Below are 16,670 nucleotides of genomic sequence, written 5' to 3' on the forward strand. Positions count from 1 at the left end.
CCGCACGGCCACATTTTAGGTTTTTCTAAAAGCGTGTACATGCTCAGGATAGTCCTAACTTCTCAATGTTGGATGCTTCACAGCCTCATGCTAAATGTTCCTAAAGAGACTTTCTCTGCCCAGTCAAAAAAAAACGGTCTGGTGTTCTACTTTCAAAAGAAGGTTCAATGAGCTTATAAATCAAAAGACTAAGATCAGAGATCATATGACATGACCTTTATGATAGCAGTGACCCAGGAGGGGTCATCCCCTCCAGTCCTACATAGGAGTTTACTAAGACAGTCTGCTCCAGCCCTCAGGGATCAGCGCAGGTTCGTTACGGCACAGATGAGCACATGCTTCAGTACACGTGAATGGTGCTCTGAAAATGAACGGATGCTTAATGCTTACCTCTCTTGAAATTACCTGTTAAAAATAAGTCCCCCAGCAAGCCTGCTTGCAGAAGCAACTAATTCCGATGTATTTTCATAAAGTACACAAACTACTGGCTTCAGATGATCACTGAGTAATACAACTTTGAAGAAACAAAATGTGGCCTATGAATTGACTCAAGAACTTACCAAGGCACCAATATCCTATTTTTGACAGTTCTGCTGTATGAGTTTATCTACAGTGCAGAAACAACTCTGGCAAGAGACACACCTGAGTTATTGCCAGTGCAGGGAGCCACATTCCCAGGTCATTTTTGAGTTGCATGTTCTCCCTTGCCTTGCTCTCACACCTAGGTAGCATCGAGGTCTTTCAGCACTGCATAACTTTGTGGCTCTCATGTTACAGTAAACCAAGTCATCCTATGACCAAGGGACTTTCTAGGCAAGCAAGTGGAAAGAAAAAAACCCAAAGGACTTCAAGTATGCAAAACAATGTGAAATAAATCTTTCATCTAGGTGAAGTAGGTTACAAGAAGGCTACTGAAAATCTTGGTCAGGCTTTAGTTTACAGTCAAAAATAAGTCATCCAGCCTACATGATTCAGCTTACACATGCAAACAGGAGCAGCACTAATGCAATGTCCTAGCACATGACAAGCATGCAGTGAAAGGGTATTAATACCTTTTTTTTTTTTTTTTTTAAAGAAAAAGCACAATTTACCTGCAAACCAAGTGCTATTCACACTGATGAAAAGTGAATAAGAAGAATCGCAGCTTATTAAATTTTAACAAGTAAATTGTTGGGTCATTTTACACATCAACTGCTCAGCTTTGCTTTCAATAACATTGATGAAATATAACAGAGAACGCACCACAGAACCAGAGCTTTCACCAGCTCAGAGACAGGCCCTCAGGACAGCATCCCTAGCGTGCTGAGTTTGACTAAACCCATTAACAACTGCAGGGTGTTGAGTGAGGCCATTTTTACACACATCCTACGTTCACGCTGTCCTCTTATTCCCAGTACAATAGCTAGGGAAGGTCCAACCAAGAGAGCAATTTTCCATAGATACTAACTATTCGGTTTAGCTACAGCTATACTTGCAGACCAACTGGAAGGCAGACTGAAGTAATTTATGGACTGTTTATCCACAAAGCTATGAGAGATATGTCATGGTTTCTCCAACTGCATAAGGATACAGCAGAGCTAGAAATAGCTAAAAAACTGTTTTTTGATTGTCTTTGAAAAGCTGGTGATAGATCAATAGGAAATCAGAAGTCTTAAGTAGACTATGACAGATACAGGCTCTCAGATGTTTCTGTAAAAGTTAGTCTTACAGAGAGGATAAAGGAGTAGTTTGTAGCTAGAGCTTTTAGAAAGTGATAGAAGTGGCTGTGTATATTTTTTCTCTTCAGACAATTCCACAACTATGAGACTACCATCTCAGGGATACAGATAYTAAGTGCAGTTTAATACAGGTTTCTACATGGCAAGAGGGTTGGGGACATGGCATAATGCCCACAAACAAAGTATTTTCTAYGTTGAAAAAAACAGCACTGTGGAATTTATATGGCCTTCTTTTGAACTGACTGGCAGATTAGGAAAGATGTGGCTTGTGAAATTTTCATTTATATCACCTTTCAGCTATTCTCAGGTCACACTTGAGTCACCCAGCTGCAGGAACTGCATCAGTTGCCAAAGGAAGTGCGGCACAAAGCTAGTCTCTGCTGTATCAGTTTTAGGACCAAGGCATCTTCAGTTTTGCAGTAATCTATCCAGGAAGCCACATAAAAATCAATCAAGAAACAGTGCAAAATATTTTCTACGCTCTTCTCTAAAGTCTGTGAAGCATCATGCTAAATCCTTCTCTTCCACATATTAAAGAGGAAAGTAAAAATAAAATAGCAGATGAGCGGAGAGAAGCTTTTAAAGAGAGAGCACTAAAAATAAAGCATGCATGGGGCACTGCAAGGATTAGAACCTAACAGTTCTGAATCACAACATGAATAAGATCTTTGGCCTCCTCCAACATCTAACCTAGGCACGCGTGCCCTGGAAGGTTCATCAATTAAGTCCTATTAAACATATCAGGCCCCTTCAGGGCAGAAAACTCAGAACATCAATGTGCTACCCCTTCAGCAGCGTTTGCTCTAAGCACAGTCCAGAAAGCTTAAGTACTAGTTACCTTCAAAAGCTGGTGCAGAAATACACCCATTCTGAGCAGCAATGTCAACAAAACTTAACAGATTTTCAAGCATATAATTATCCAGATGATTTAGCTAAGTATTTGCCTATGATACTACTTAAGAAAGCTTTCGCTGTGTTACCATACTGGGATAACTGATATTTCTTTAGGAATTTCTGTATTTGTACAGCTTGAGCAGTGTTAATATAACGGAAGTCTTTCACTGCCTAGCTGAAATAAGAGACTACTCCCAAGGCAAAGTTGACTGGCGTATAAAGCTACTTTCACCTTGCTGGTCAGAAAATAAGCTTTCCTCCCACCTCTTCTAACCCAGCTTCCTCTCCTCTTTCTTTAAAATCATTTCTCCTAATGCATTTAGTGCGAAATGCACACTTCCAGGAATTCCAGCTGGCTCTTGTCTTACAGGTGCTTATTTAAGTCTCTCAAACCTGAAATGACATAAATCAGTGTTTCTTAGCCCAATATCCACTGCTTCACTAAATTCTTACCTGAAAATTTTGTAATACTTTAAGCAGTAAAAGAATTTTGCCTTCCCTGCAAGGCATTCATAACCAGGCCAGCATGTATGAGTATACTGCATCATCCTTAGTTTACTGGGAATTGGATGATGCAATGACTTTCTTAGAAGTCATACAAGTACAAAAAAGCTACATTCCTGATGAGAGAGCAGACCRGTAAGCCCATCATAAGCTAGAGCCAAAGTGATGATTTTTATCGGAATATAAATGTTACAAATCAGCTATCCAGGACACATTACTACAAGGTGTAAGAGTAGTTCTTAGTTTTGCAAGCAATACCCCTTTGCAGCTAAAAGCTTGATGATGCTTTGAAACTCTGTGTATAATCTGAAGACTGGCACACACCAGCTCCGTCACTGCCAGGGTTTTGCAGCCTTCAGAACACCATGCATAATGCATTTATGTAACTACTCCCTCCTCTACGAGACCACCTTCAATATCTGAAAGGGACTTGCACGCATTGAAACATCTGGTGTTAAGAATAACTGAAGCTTGGCTGGGTTTCTGCAGTTTTTTTCATGCTGGAAGCAAGAACTACTGGTACTGATAGAACTGAGAAGCTAAAGATTCACAGCTGTTTTAAAATAAGGATGCTTTTTTTCTTCAGAAAAAGCTGAAAGACAAACAAGGGTTAAGAAGATAGAGCTGTTTAGGTACACAAGGTAGTATAAGCAAATAAAAGGTTACTTTTTAAAGCAGAAAGTATTTTTAAAAATGCTTCAAGTCAAGATAGCCTTCAATGGGGTCTTTTTGATTTCAGACTTCCTATGTGGAAGTCTCTGGAAAAGTGAGTCAGATCCATCTGAAAGCCTCTCTGACATTTTGGAGAAAGAATACCGGCTAGAACATTTTTAAAATCGTTATGCTATTAAGCGTGGGTGGGAAAGAAAATTAACGTCAGATACTTAAAAACAGTTGAGAATACTTTTTATTGGGTTCAATGACATGTACCTGCCCTCTTTGCCCCTACTTTTGTAGGCATTTACACTCTTTAGGAAGCTGGCTCAGAGGTATGTTTGCAGGATCCAAGTTCCTRTTGCAGGCTCCTTGGGACAGCTGCTTTCTCCCTATGTGCTTTTGTGATACCAGGCATCTAGTACAACTGAGCATCTGCACAACTGGTATTACTGAGAAGTAGGAAATGGCATATTAGATTTCAAGTCCATAAACCTCACAGTGTTTGAAGCAAAAAAAACCTTGCAAGTTATTCCAAGTATCTTCCAAACTACATGATCTGTGGGGAAGAGTCAATATTTGAAACAAGTTCAGTTCATACACTTAGAACAGTATAAAATAGGAACTTTGCATATATATGCTTACATATTTCAGCAACATACCCCAAAACCAGTCATAGGTGTCACAAATGCTTACAAAAGCATAAAATGCTTGTGCAGTAACGTGAGRTTAGGAACTTTGGGCAAATTTATCCATTTCAAGAAATGCAAATCAATGCATGCAGACACTATGGAAAATTTAATCAGAAATACACTAGCAGATGAAAATCACCCTGGTTCTCACTAGCATGAGATCTTTCTACATTTGTCAGCTTTTATTTTCAGTATCCTAGAAAAACATTTCTTGCCAGCAGCCAACTGTCGCCTTACAATACACGGATTTTCTAGACCATTTTGAACCTACTGAACATTAGACTCTTGTTGACCTATGCTTTCCCTCACTTGTGAGAAGCAATTTATCCTCTTAACCAGTTCACCCAGGAGCAGACCTCCACTTCTACACTGTTAAAAAGTTTTAGGGAAAACACAGTGCCACCTAACCCTAACCTGTTTACACAGTTTCCATGTCTTTCATGGAGCTCTGATTTGTGAGACAGAACTTCTCTCTAAAAAGACCATAATGGGATGAGTCAACATACCATATTTATGAATGTGCACAGCAACAGAATCTACCAGTTTGCACTATACAGAAGTCAAAACTTTTTATCTGCCATACTACGCATCAGCCTAGAATTCATTTAAATTAGAGGTGACAGATGGGAACACCCATGCTACCCATCTTCAACCTGCTCTGAACAAGTCAGTTTTTCTATACCGACTTCCCAGTTTCCTGGCTGTATATGTTGCATCTTTTTTCCTTCCATTTTTGTGCCTTGTATATTAAGACAGTAAAACACAGGTTGAAGGGAGATCCTCTCTCTGAAAACTACTGAGAGAAGTTACAAAAATACTGGTGACAAAATATGCCAACTATCATGTTTCTCACTTGCCAAATCTCCAAAGCTATCAACATCCTTCATCATTTTGAGTGTATTTAAAAGGCCACATAACTATCAGTACACACCAAGTGAAGTCTTTCCTACAGTCACCTACTCATTAAACTGCCCTCCTGCACCAAATTTCACTAAATTAGCCTTTCCAAGAGAAGGTTACTGCTTGGAAATAGAAATAGTAGAACCCCAAACATACACATTAAGTTTCTCTATCAGCTGACAGTGGCATAAGACTAAAATGCCTAAAGAGTGACAATGTTTGTTTTTTTTTTCCAAAAAAATCCTCAAATCCCAAATCCTCAAAACATCTCTAAGGTTGATTAGCAGTTGTAGATTAGTGGACAACAGCACTTGTCAGAACAATCCCCTTGGTTCAGGGTATAAACTCTTTAAGGCTCTTAGAATTCACATGTTTCCGCCCTGCCTCATGCCAGCTGATTACTTGTAGAGTTGTTGCATACTCAAAGAAGCATTTCATAGAGAAGACAGCCAGAAGGGCAGCAGTTGTGGGTCCAGTGGATAGGTCATGGGCTAATCCATGTTGGCATCTCCCTTGGAAGGACGTGGGCTCAGAGCAGGAGAAGCTGACAGGGACTGTAGGAGCCGTTCCAGCTCCATACACCAAAGGCATGGTGGGGAAGTCAGCTCCACCTGACCAGCAGCAGGTGTGATACCTATCCTGGACATTCAGCCCAACACGCAGTACTGGAGACCGCCCTTTTTCTCCCCCTCCCAATTAAGAATAGCAGTGATCAGCTACCCCAGCAGTGCTGCTCTAGCTCACTAGGAAACTTCAAAAACACAGCTGAAACGCAGCAGCAGCAATACAGTTTACTAAAAAGGTCACAAACTTTTCACAATGCAATGCCGAGGGGAAGACAATAATAAACTGGCATTGCACCTTCATCCCACAAGTGTTAGTGTGTTACCCTTAAGATGACACAGAATAATATGCAACTTTTACTATATTTTGCTCTTGTCCAAGTTTAGTTATTTAGTGGCTAATTTAATCAGTGTCACTGACTAATTAGAACAAAAGAGCTAGAAGCAGAACAAGCACAATATAAAGCAAAAAACAAGAGCAAGTTCCACTGGAATCTATTTCGAATATTTACAAAAATTCCATGTCAACAGACGTTTCCTTTTAGCAAATTGTTTGTGAACATTTGATGCTCCTATTAGAGAAACATCTGGAGTCTTTGTTTTTGAATTTACTTCTCCATTTGAGACTGACCTTTTCATTTCTAAATCAGGTTTTATCCAGAAAAAGCACTGCCAGTTTACAAATACAGCAGCAGCCAGTTCACCGTGCTTCAGTAAGTCACAAAATTCTGGGCTACGCCTCAGCACCAACAGTCAACGTAAATGAGCTATACTGTCGGCCTTCTTCTGAACGCCATTCCAGACTATACCAGTGCATAACGTCGTTCCAGAACTCATGCCAAAAACCCCACACATTTCTTTCCATTCTTCTCCCTTAAGTATCCGTCTCTTCAAAATTCCCAGTACGCTCAACCTAATCTCCTTTTTTCCTTAATTCCCTTATCTTACTTCTTCTCCAAGACTCTTCCAATCTTCCACTTTCTCTTCCTGCCCTTCCACCGCACCCTGTTGCCTTTTTTCCCTTCCCAAGTCCCCTTATAACCACTTTATTGTATCAACTCACAACTCTTCCGCTGTCTCCTCCACAGCTGCCCACTGTGTATTCCTGCTTTCTTCCATCCCAGCATCACCCAGCTAGAGACAGGCACGAGGAATTTCAAGAGAAAACATGCGCTGTTTCTGGCACTGCCGAGTCCTTGTGTCCCAGGCAGGCCTCCCAAGCTCTACAGGACCTCAACTGGATAAGACAGGATCCCGGCAGAAAAGGAAATGAATCCCTTAAAGAAAAATCCAAACTACCCATGCTTGTTTGTGTGGGAAGAAGATATGGCAGCCCCTTTTGGCAGAACGTTGCTATTACGCTGCATCCTGAACTAGACAAACGTACATGCTAAACAGCTACAAAGTAGGAAAAAAAATTAAAGAAAAGATGTAGTTTAAAAAATCACTCATTGTCCAACATACTTTCTTATTTTCCCTATTTCCTTGAAGGAAGACAATGTAGAGGAAGGTCTAGCCATTTATCTTTACCATATGAGTTGATAAAGGAGATGAATCTCAATTTTCCCTTGTTATTATGTCACACAGCCTCCTTAAGATACAGTCATGTATTTTGGGGGTAAACGGTGAGAATGTTTCTTTAAATAAAATCCACAATTCTAGATCTAAACAGAAGCAATACAAGGCCATCCTACAGAGGATGGGAGGCCGGACCCTGAAAGCCTAAACCTGCTTCAGCATCATATCACCGAACACATGAGTAGCTGTGAGCAGTACAGAGCAGTAACAAAAGAGCTGAGAGTAAAACCAAAACAAACAAAAAAACATTTACAGAGATATGAAACGTAAGGACAATTTTACCTTTATACAGCACTGTTAAAATATCGGAATACTCTGTTCAGTTTTGTTGCTCCCCATTTTGTAAAGGGTGTTGAAAAAAGCGCCACGCAGAGAGACTTGAAGGGCAAGGGAAGTGCCTTACTGTGAGATTTTCAGCTTATGCTATCTGTTCTACTTGATTACAATTTCTAAACACCTTTGCCAGGAAAAAATAACAGTACTAAAGTGTTATTTAATCTGGTACAGAAACTCATAAAATGAACTAGTGGCAAGGGACTGGAAAAATTCAAATGGGAACTAAGATGTTTCTTATGCCTTTTACAAATAGTTGGGGAGATCAGCTCCTGAATTAGGCTACCAAAAGAAGCAGTGGAACCTCAAACTTCTACTACCTTCACAAACAGGAGAGATGAATTTTTCGAAATTACGCTCTGACAAACAAGTAATGAACTCAAAGCACAGTAACCACATGAAACTTTAACGTTTCACAGTATACAATGATGTGAATTACACAACCCAAGGGTCCTGGACTTTTTTGTTACCTCCTACAACCCAAACTACAGTCATCTCAGAGGTTTCATACGTCAAATACTGACGAGAACAGGCCAAGCAAAATGGCTCAAGCGAATGCCACAAAAGCTCTCGGGACTGTGTGGCCTCCGGCAGTTACCCGTGTTCTCTAGATTTCCATCTGTTAGTTGTCCATCTTTACTCACATTTTTGACAAAAGCTAAACAATTCATTTCTGAAGTCCAACGCCAGCATCAGGTCTGAAATGTTTATTAAGCAGTCTGGTTGTCGAGTCCTGTCAAACTATTTAACTTGTACTTTACTCATTAAACTAATTTTTGGTTGACTAGTCTGCTCTTGAGAAATAAACCTTTCCCCTACAGTAATCGTAACCCTTCAAATTCACACCCATTTCACACCCTCCCACTGTAAGCATTTCAAAAGTCTATCAGAACTTGAACGTCTGAATTTTGTGGCTCTTATAGCATACCATCAACACAAGCACTACAAAAGCATGGCATTTTTCTGTGCAACAATTCGCATATTAGTAATATGGATGTTTGCAGAACTTGCCTCTTTCTCGGTATCTCTGGATATACAGGTCCACTGGTTTTCCTTCACACTGTATGCCCAGAAGTCAGCAAGATCCTGAGTCCCATCCCAGCCACCAAACAAATAAACAGTTTCTATTAAAAACAAACAAACAAAAAAAAGGAAGAACATACATTAATTTTATTAATAGAGAGAATATGCCTTTAAACAGGCTAATACCTAGAAAAGCCCATGACAAATAGACCATAGGTCTTAAAGACTAACAAAAGAGAAACTGAAATGGATTCCTCTCCGCAGCTCCTCTTGGAATGCAATACCAGTCACAGGAACCAAAAGAAAGATAGTCTGGTTTAGCAATGGAAATTTTCAGGATAGATATACAGCCAGTTCTGAAAGAATCATTCTCTATTACTATAGATACACACAAGGCAATCAAATCCATACGCGTGTAATTAAGATTTGAGAAAGACAAATTAAGAATATTTAGTATTTTGGCTATTATGCATTATTAGTCTTTACTGAGACCTTAGCTTGTACCCTGTTTGGTGCAAGATTTATAGATTAGAAAGACTTCTGAGAGAACAGAACTTTTGTTTAGTCCATCACTTATAAAGSAAGATATATTTCAGCTACAAAATCAAGGAAATGTTTTGTACGAGGATAAAGTAAAGCAACCTATCCAAGGCCACAAAAGCAAGTAAGTGAAAGAGTAACAGATTGAAGTCAGTATTCCAAGTCCATCTTTAGAGCATGTTACCCTTAAACCCACAGCCTCTCCAACCATTGACAGCAGAGCAAGTTCATTTGCTTCTCAGTCACATTGAGAGAAGTAGGTGAAGTCTCTGGACTCAGGAAGGATATAAGGAAGGAGAAGTCTCTGTTCTGACATGGAGAGGTGACTAAGCTGCTTCCATTCTAGAAACAGAACTACCTCGTCTCAAATGCTAAAAATACTTCACTTTTAGACTACATTAAAACGCAACACAATGTCAAGTCCAAGAAGAACAAGCCACTGAAGACTTCCAGAGTTTTGAAAAACTCCTTTAAAACCCACAAACCAGTTCTATTATGACGGTAACGGCCATTTTTAAGCCAATACCAATTAAAGAGCAGAGTTAGAAGTGCGAATAGAAAATGGGAATAGTCCCTGACCCTTACCTACCATCAGGATAGTGGGCATCACCATGGAAAGGTTACCCTGGTTCATTAACTTTAATTACCCTTCCTCCTGGACTCAGGGCTCCCAGTGTTCCCTGCAAAGAGCAGGTCCCTTTGTGCACATAAATTCTCACAGCTCACAAAACCCACATTACCACAACAGCTTCATTGATAGCTGAGGAAAATAAAAGATTTGGCACTGGCTAAGTATCCTATTGGGTTCTTGCCAAAGTGTCATGCCTGCCTGTAAAGGCTTTGTCTGAGATGAAATTTAATAGCAAACCTGAATGAATCTGATGAAAACTCAGATTTAAAAAGTTACCTAAATCAAGCTGACAGAATTAAACTGCACGTAAGTCCTCAAAAAGAGGCAGAACCATACAGTTAGTGTGAATCGCATCCCTAGAGTCTCAGAAGAACAACGACAACCCAAGTGTACATGAAGAGCGTGCCAAATTTATTTTAAATGTTGGTACAGCACTGTGGTCTAGGTGAGAGATAAAACTCCATCATTATCCAGACCTAGAAAGACTAACACTTTCTCAATCTTTCATCATTTATTACAGAACTATATACATATTTTTCTATGAAGTTCCTTTAAAAATACAGAAACTTTTCTCAACATATAAATGCATTAGTTGCCAATAAGGTCAAAGAAAACATCTTTTTCATAGTTCTTGTAAAGTTTGCAATTGTTCTCTCCCATGGTTTAGGTAAAATTATTACTCAGTTCCACAGCCAGATTCGCACCTTCTGCTCTATTTTTCAATCTAGACTTTTGGGGGAAGGGCCGTTTTTCACCCTGCAAGCAAAGCTTCAAGCGCAACAGGCTCCGGGGTCCACGACTCTGGCAGTCTCCAACATTGATGCARCACCTAGACAACCTATCAGTAAACAATATGCTCTAAGGCGGCAGCAGACAGAGGGAACGGACTCCCAACTTCCAGGCAGCAAGAGTGGGAAGCTTAAGGGGACACAGTAGCCTCACGTCAATATAATTATTTCTACTTTAGTAGAAACAGAGAACTCAAAACAGAGGCAGGGCACCCCTCCTCAACAGAGGGAGGGATTTTTCCTTTGTATCTGAGCAATACATAACACGGGAATATTGATATTGCTTTACTAAAGCAACCCCCCATTCTGCTTTAGGGACAGACTGGAAGAATTTTCAATTCTACCTGCAGGGCAACAAGAAAAACATAAAAGCAGTTACATTTTCCTCAAAGCTTTCACCAGTTACATTTCGGAAATCAAATTTCTCCCCCAGCATCTTATCTTCACCTCCACTATGTTTATTTTTGAATATGAATTCAACATTTTAAATATATTCTATGAATATTTCTAAACTGCTTGCTCAGTCAAAAATGTTTCTATAATGTCTAAACTCTTTTCTTCCCTTACTGTCCAAAAGGCTAGAAGATGCCAGAGCGCTCCTCAAAGTATTAGAGAGCATACACAGAAAAGAAAAATATTTCTTGTCAACCTCAGTCTAGATTGGGATATGTTCTCAAAACCATTTTTTCCTTCCTCCTGTTAACTCCATCCTCTCTGCATGGTGAAGTCCTTGTTGGGATTCAGCACAGTGAGTCTTCCTCATCATCAGAATGTAGCACAGTAAACTTGTAACGCCAGGCTGATAAAGGATGTTTGATCTCCTGGAGCATCCCTGTGGAAGTTATCTTCCGATGTAACATTGGCAAAATGGATACGCTCCAACCCTAGTGATATATTTAACCAAACAATTCAGTCAAATAGTAATTTCATGTCTCTGCTAGAACAATTCTCCACAGAATATGAAATAATTTAAGATCTAGAAGACTTTTGGAAGCCATCTGGTCCAACAGCCCTCCCCACCAACCTCTCACAGTAGGGCTAACTTTAAGAGACAGACCACACTGCTCAGAAACATACTCTGTTAAGCTTTGAATATTTCCAAGGATGGAGAATTCAGATTCTTCTGGACCCTTGTTCCAATGACTGACTGCCTTCATTACCATTTCTTTTTCCTCATACCTAACTGGAATTTCCTTTGCTGCAATTTGTGCTCATTGCCCCTCATCTTTTCCCTGTGCCCCTCCAGGAAGAGCCTGGCTCCACCTTCTCCACACCTCTCACTAGTTAGCTGTAGAAAGCAGTAAGAGCTCCTCTTGGCCTTTCCTAATAAACCCAGCTCCCCGAGCATCTCCTTATACATCATATGCTCCAACCCTCTACCATCTTGGTGGCCCTCCGCTGGGACTCACTTTAGTTCGTCACCATCCTTATTGTACTGGGGAGCTGAAACTGGACACAATACTCCAGATGTGGTCTCAACAAGCACCAAATAGAAGGAAATCACTTCCCTTAACCTGCTGGCTGTACTTTAGCTAACACAGCCCAAAATGAGGTTGACCATCAYCACGAGGACACACTGCTGGCTCACATTCAGCTAACTGTCCAGTGCCTGCAAATCTGTTCTCCTTCCAGTCAGTCCCCCAGCCTACACAGTAATTACATCCCAGGTTCAGGGCTCTGCATTTGTCTTGGCTGAACTTCACACAGCTTCTGTCAGTTCACTCCTCCAGTCTCTCAGGGTCCTGGCAACTCACAGCCCTATCCTCCAGTTTATGAACCATTCCCCCAGCTTGGTATCATCCACAAACTTGCTGGAGGTACATTTGAGTTAGGATTCAGACTCCCAAATAACTTCAGGAGAAAAAATAAAAACAACTCCTGCAGATAAAAGCGAACCCCCAACTCTTTAAAAGTCACACAAGGAAACAGGGCTCACTCTTTGCATAACAATCCACAGCTGCAAACTGCTCAGCCTCTTCCACAGCCTAACACACACAGGAGCATGACCAGGTCAAGATCTCCTCTCTCCCAACAAGTTCCCAACCACTACACAACAGCTCTGCTTCCTCTTGTACTCCTCCTCCTGTGCAAGTTCTGTACTCTTCACAGAGCAGAGACACAGCTTCAAAAGGTCCTACCTGCTAGTGGTCTCACCTAGTAAGGGGAACGTCCAGATTCAGAGTCCCTCCACCAGCCTAAGAAGGCCTTTCTCTCAGAAGCAGAAAATCTAGGTGTAAAAGATCTAAAAAGTCTTCTGTGAAAGGACAGCATCTTCTGTAGTAACTACATTTTTAAGTTATCTCCAAGCTGAAGTTTGCACTTTGCGAAGAGCACTCAGAGCACAACTACAAAGTCAGACCTCACATTTGCTTGAAGCATCACACCACTCAGTTTCCGAATCACAATTCGACACAGATGGCGGCTAAATGCAAAGTTGCTCAGACTGGGACTGTTCTCGGTAGGCACATAACACAGATACAATGTCTTCCTCTCAAACATGAAGGCACCGYAAGGTTGAATAACCTCCAGGATTCAGCAGCTGTTTGCATTTTGGAGGCCTAAAAGCCATCTGTGTTTTGTTTCAGAGATCKCTTCATCTTGTACACAAGTCCTATCCTTGAATAAAATATCTTAGGGATAGAAATGTTTTCCTCAGGCAAAACAGTATCTTTCTTCATGTCTACRCTGCTTTCACTCACTCCATCTTTTTCATCTTTCTATGTCTCYTCTCAGCCAACCGCACCATCTCCCCTGTGCCCACTGCTTTGATCTCCCATTTCTCTCAGACGACAAAGTCTGAAAGCTATCTAATACAACGAATTAAGTAGAATGCCTTGCCACAGAAGGAGATGCAAAATAACGCGCCTCCAAAATTACAGTTTATTTTCACTTCAGTACTTCAGTAAGTGAACAGGGGTAACACACTTTGGTAAAGACCATTTCACTAATATTTTCCTTCTGAAAATATTTCACTTGCCATACATAGCTAAGAAATGCAGACAAAAGCCATAACRGTTGCTCAGCCATTACTTCTAACAGATTCATCATAAAATTTCAGGTTTTATTTAAATGAAATAAAGATGAACCTTCAAACAATTAGGAGATATCACATAAGACTTTTTTTTTTTTTAATAGGATAACTCCTGTGCAGGTTTGTTGTTTTCTTTGCAAATTCTTTAAAAAAAGTAACCAAAATAAATTAAATGGCTTTCTGGACTACATTATCTCTTTCATAGAAAATTGTATCTGTTCTATAAGAGCAAACACCAATTCCACCATGTCTATGGAATAATAAACCTCCAAAACACAGTAAGCATATTCTTCTAAAATACAGAGGTTATTCCTTAAAACTTGAATTTGGCAGTCTGATTACCCATTCCCACCTTCTTCCAGAAAACTGTGGTGTTTCAAAAACATGTCATATCTGAATTACAGAAAGGCCTGAGAGAACATAATGAAAAATATATTCGTTAAGATACCAGTGCTAGATGCCTACATCCTCTTCCAAAACTGCATTAAGGCAATCATTCTATCAGAGTTCCACGTACCTGGGAACAAAGTATTAAATACAAGTCCGCACTTCACTGCTTGGATATTTCACCAGGACCTACACAAATACATAAGTAGTATAGTTTTTCATGACTGATGTTTAGAGCACTTAATGTCCTCAGGAAGTTTTTGAGTTGTTTTCACTTTTGGCAGTTTGGAGTTTTGTTTTTTGTTGTGTTTCTGTGGGGTTTTTTGTTTTGTTTTTTTTAATCCATGCTTTTTTGTTAGGACTACCCAAATACTTCTCTTCCCTCCTCCTAAAAGAGGGCAGAAAACATTCTTGCTTCCATGCAGAAAGCTACATAAAATATTTTCACCTTGCAGGAAAAGGGGGAAATAATCTATGCATTTGATTTTCATTTAGAGTCTAGAGCTTTAAAGTACACAACAGTGGTATCCCGACTGGATACCAAGAAAGCCTCTTAATAAATATCTCTATACATGCACAGTAAAAACAACTTCCTAAATTCTGCAACCCAATGGTCATTCCAGCTGGAACATTAAYATGATTAAAAAACAGGGGAGACATTTTGAGAACTAGTAATTCCCAAATTTTTGATTTGGGAAGATCTCAAGCATTTGGGGATATAAAACTGAGAATGTAGCCTATACCTTCACTTCAATACACGTAAGTATTCCAACGTTCATAAAGAACACTACACTTATTCTAAATCAACTGCAGCAACTGTTAAGAGCATGAACATGATCAGATGGAAATGAGCTACAACACAAGTCGCTGTTTGCCAAAGATGCCATAATTGTTTTTCTGGTTACTCTAAACTTCTAAACCCTCATTAGAAGACAAGACATGCTAAGAGCTAGCTTGAACCAAGTTAAACTATGCTGTATCTGAAGCTCAGAGCATAAACAGAGCCAGTGACTCAGCTCACTCTCCGTAATTTGATAACTAGTTCAGCTACTTACCAACCCATAACCTCTCTTCTGACACTAAACRCATGCATCCAGCAGGCTTAGCACTATTGCAGAATTTAGTAAAAATGAACTTATCTTTTTGTAACTAGTAATAACTGGTTAATATTTACTGGAAGTTAATCAAAAAGCAGAACCGCTTATAATTACATCCACGGCAGGTCTGGACATAAATATTATAATCTGCTTCCAACACCTATTCTATGTGATATGAAACTTCTCCATACCTCCAATTTTGGAGTTTTATTTCTTCTCTAGAAGATTAAAGTTGAGGAAAACATTCATTTTTTGAGAAGGACTTCACCCTCTCAAATAAGGGATGCAAAATGAACTAGTTTTTCTTCAGCTTCTAAAGACTTCTGAGAAAACAAGAAGCGTGTGGGTAAAGAGARGAGGCTGCCTTTGAGGAAAAGTGTACGCTGCTGTTCCTTTTTTCCATTAACACCAGATTTGYGCAAGGCTAGCCAGGGAGACTAGCTCCAATCTGTAAAACACATCCTCACATAACCGGCCAAATTCCTAGTCTCGTTAAATGATACCTATACTCGAAAGGAAAATTCAAGCAGTCAGCAACAGCAAGTTTTTAAGAACACAAACAGTTCGAGGAACTGCCCTGGCTGGTTCATAAGCCAAATTAAATAGCAAGAACAAATCTCAAAAATACATGGGCTTTTACAGGCCTCAGTGAGCCTGGAAGCAAGACTAYGTGCAACTTTCCAAATACTCTACAGCAAAACCTTCCTTCAGGTTATCCTGCCGCCAGTGGATAACTCCGCAGCAAGAAAGAGCTGATGCGACAGAGGGAAATCCAGCTCTCAGAATATGCCTCTACGTCTGTAGGTATGCTCCAGCCYGTTTTTTGCAAGGAGAAAATGGTGCTTTTTACTGCTTTGTTGAAAGCAGTGAACTTAAGTGAAAACTTAAGTCAGAGATAATCACCCTACTAGGACTTCAGAAAACCAACAGGAATGGAAATGAAGACTCGCACCACCATGAATATATTACTCTCAGCAAGTCCAAAGGAATCTCATTTCAAAGTTGAGAAGCCTCCGATCTCTCCAGCATACCTGTGAAACACCCGGTCTTTCTACTTATGCTCCGAGGCCACTAGGGTGCGTTTCACAGCTTCTTTTGTACACAAACACCAGCAATCCTACATCAGCGTTTTATTCTAACGCATCTCAAAATTCTTCCATTAAAAAAAAAAGTTTACTTTCACATACAACATAACTTGGGAGCTTTCTCTAGAGTAATAACTTCACTCTGAGCAAAGGCCAAAGACTAACTTCTACTGTTGCATTTTTGCTTGTTCACTATGACTTAGCAAATTACCCTTAAACGTACTATCCTGTCACATGCTTCAGTCCTGGTCC

General features: G+C 40.0%; 1 protein-coding gene across 3 annotated transcripts in view; it reads right to left on the reverse strand.

Annotated features, from left to right (window-relative positions):
* MKLN1 (muskelin 1) overlaps positions 1 to 16,670 on the reverse strand; it is an 86,847-nt gene that overhangs the window by 37,361 nt on the left and 32,816 nt on the right. For all 3 annotated transcript variants that reach the window (XM_026091309.1, XM_026091308.1, XM_026091310.1), the window contains one exon: positions 8,848 to 8,960. In XM_026091309.1, coding sequence (XP_025947094.1) covers positions 8,848 to 8,960 — 113 coding nt within the window. The remainder of the gene's footprint in view (positions 1 to 8,847; positions 8,961 to 16,670) is intronic.

This window comes from Apteryx rowi, unplaced genomic scaffold (genome assembly GCF_003343035.1).
Source record: "Apteryx rowi isolate R43461 unplaced genomic scaffold, aptRow1 scaffold_9, whole genome shotgun sequence".
Classification (NCBI taxonomy): domain Eukaryota; kingdom Metazoa; phylum Chordata; class Aves; order Apterygiformes; family Apterygidae; genus Apteryx; species Apteryx rowi.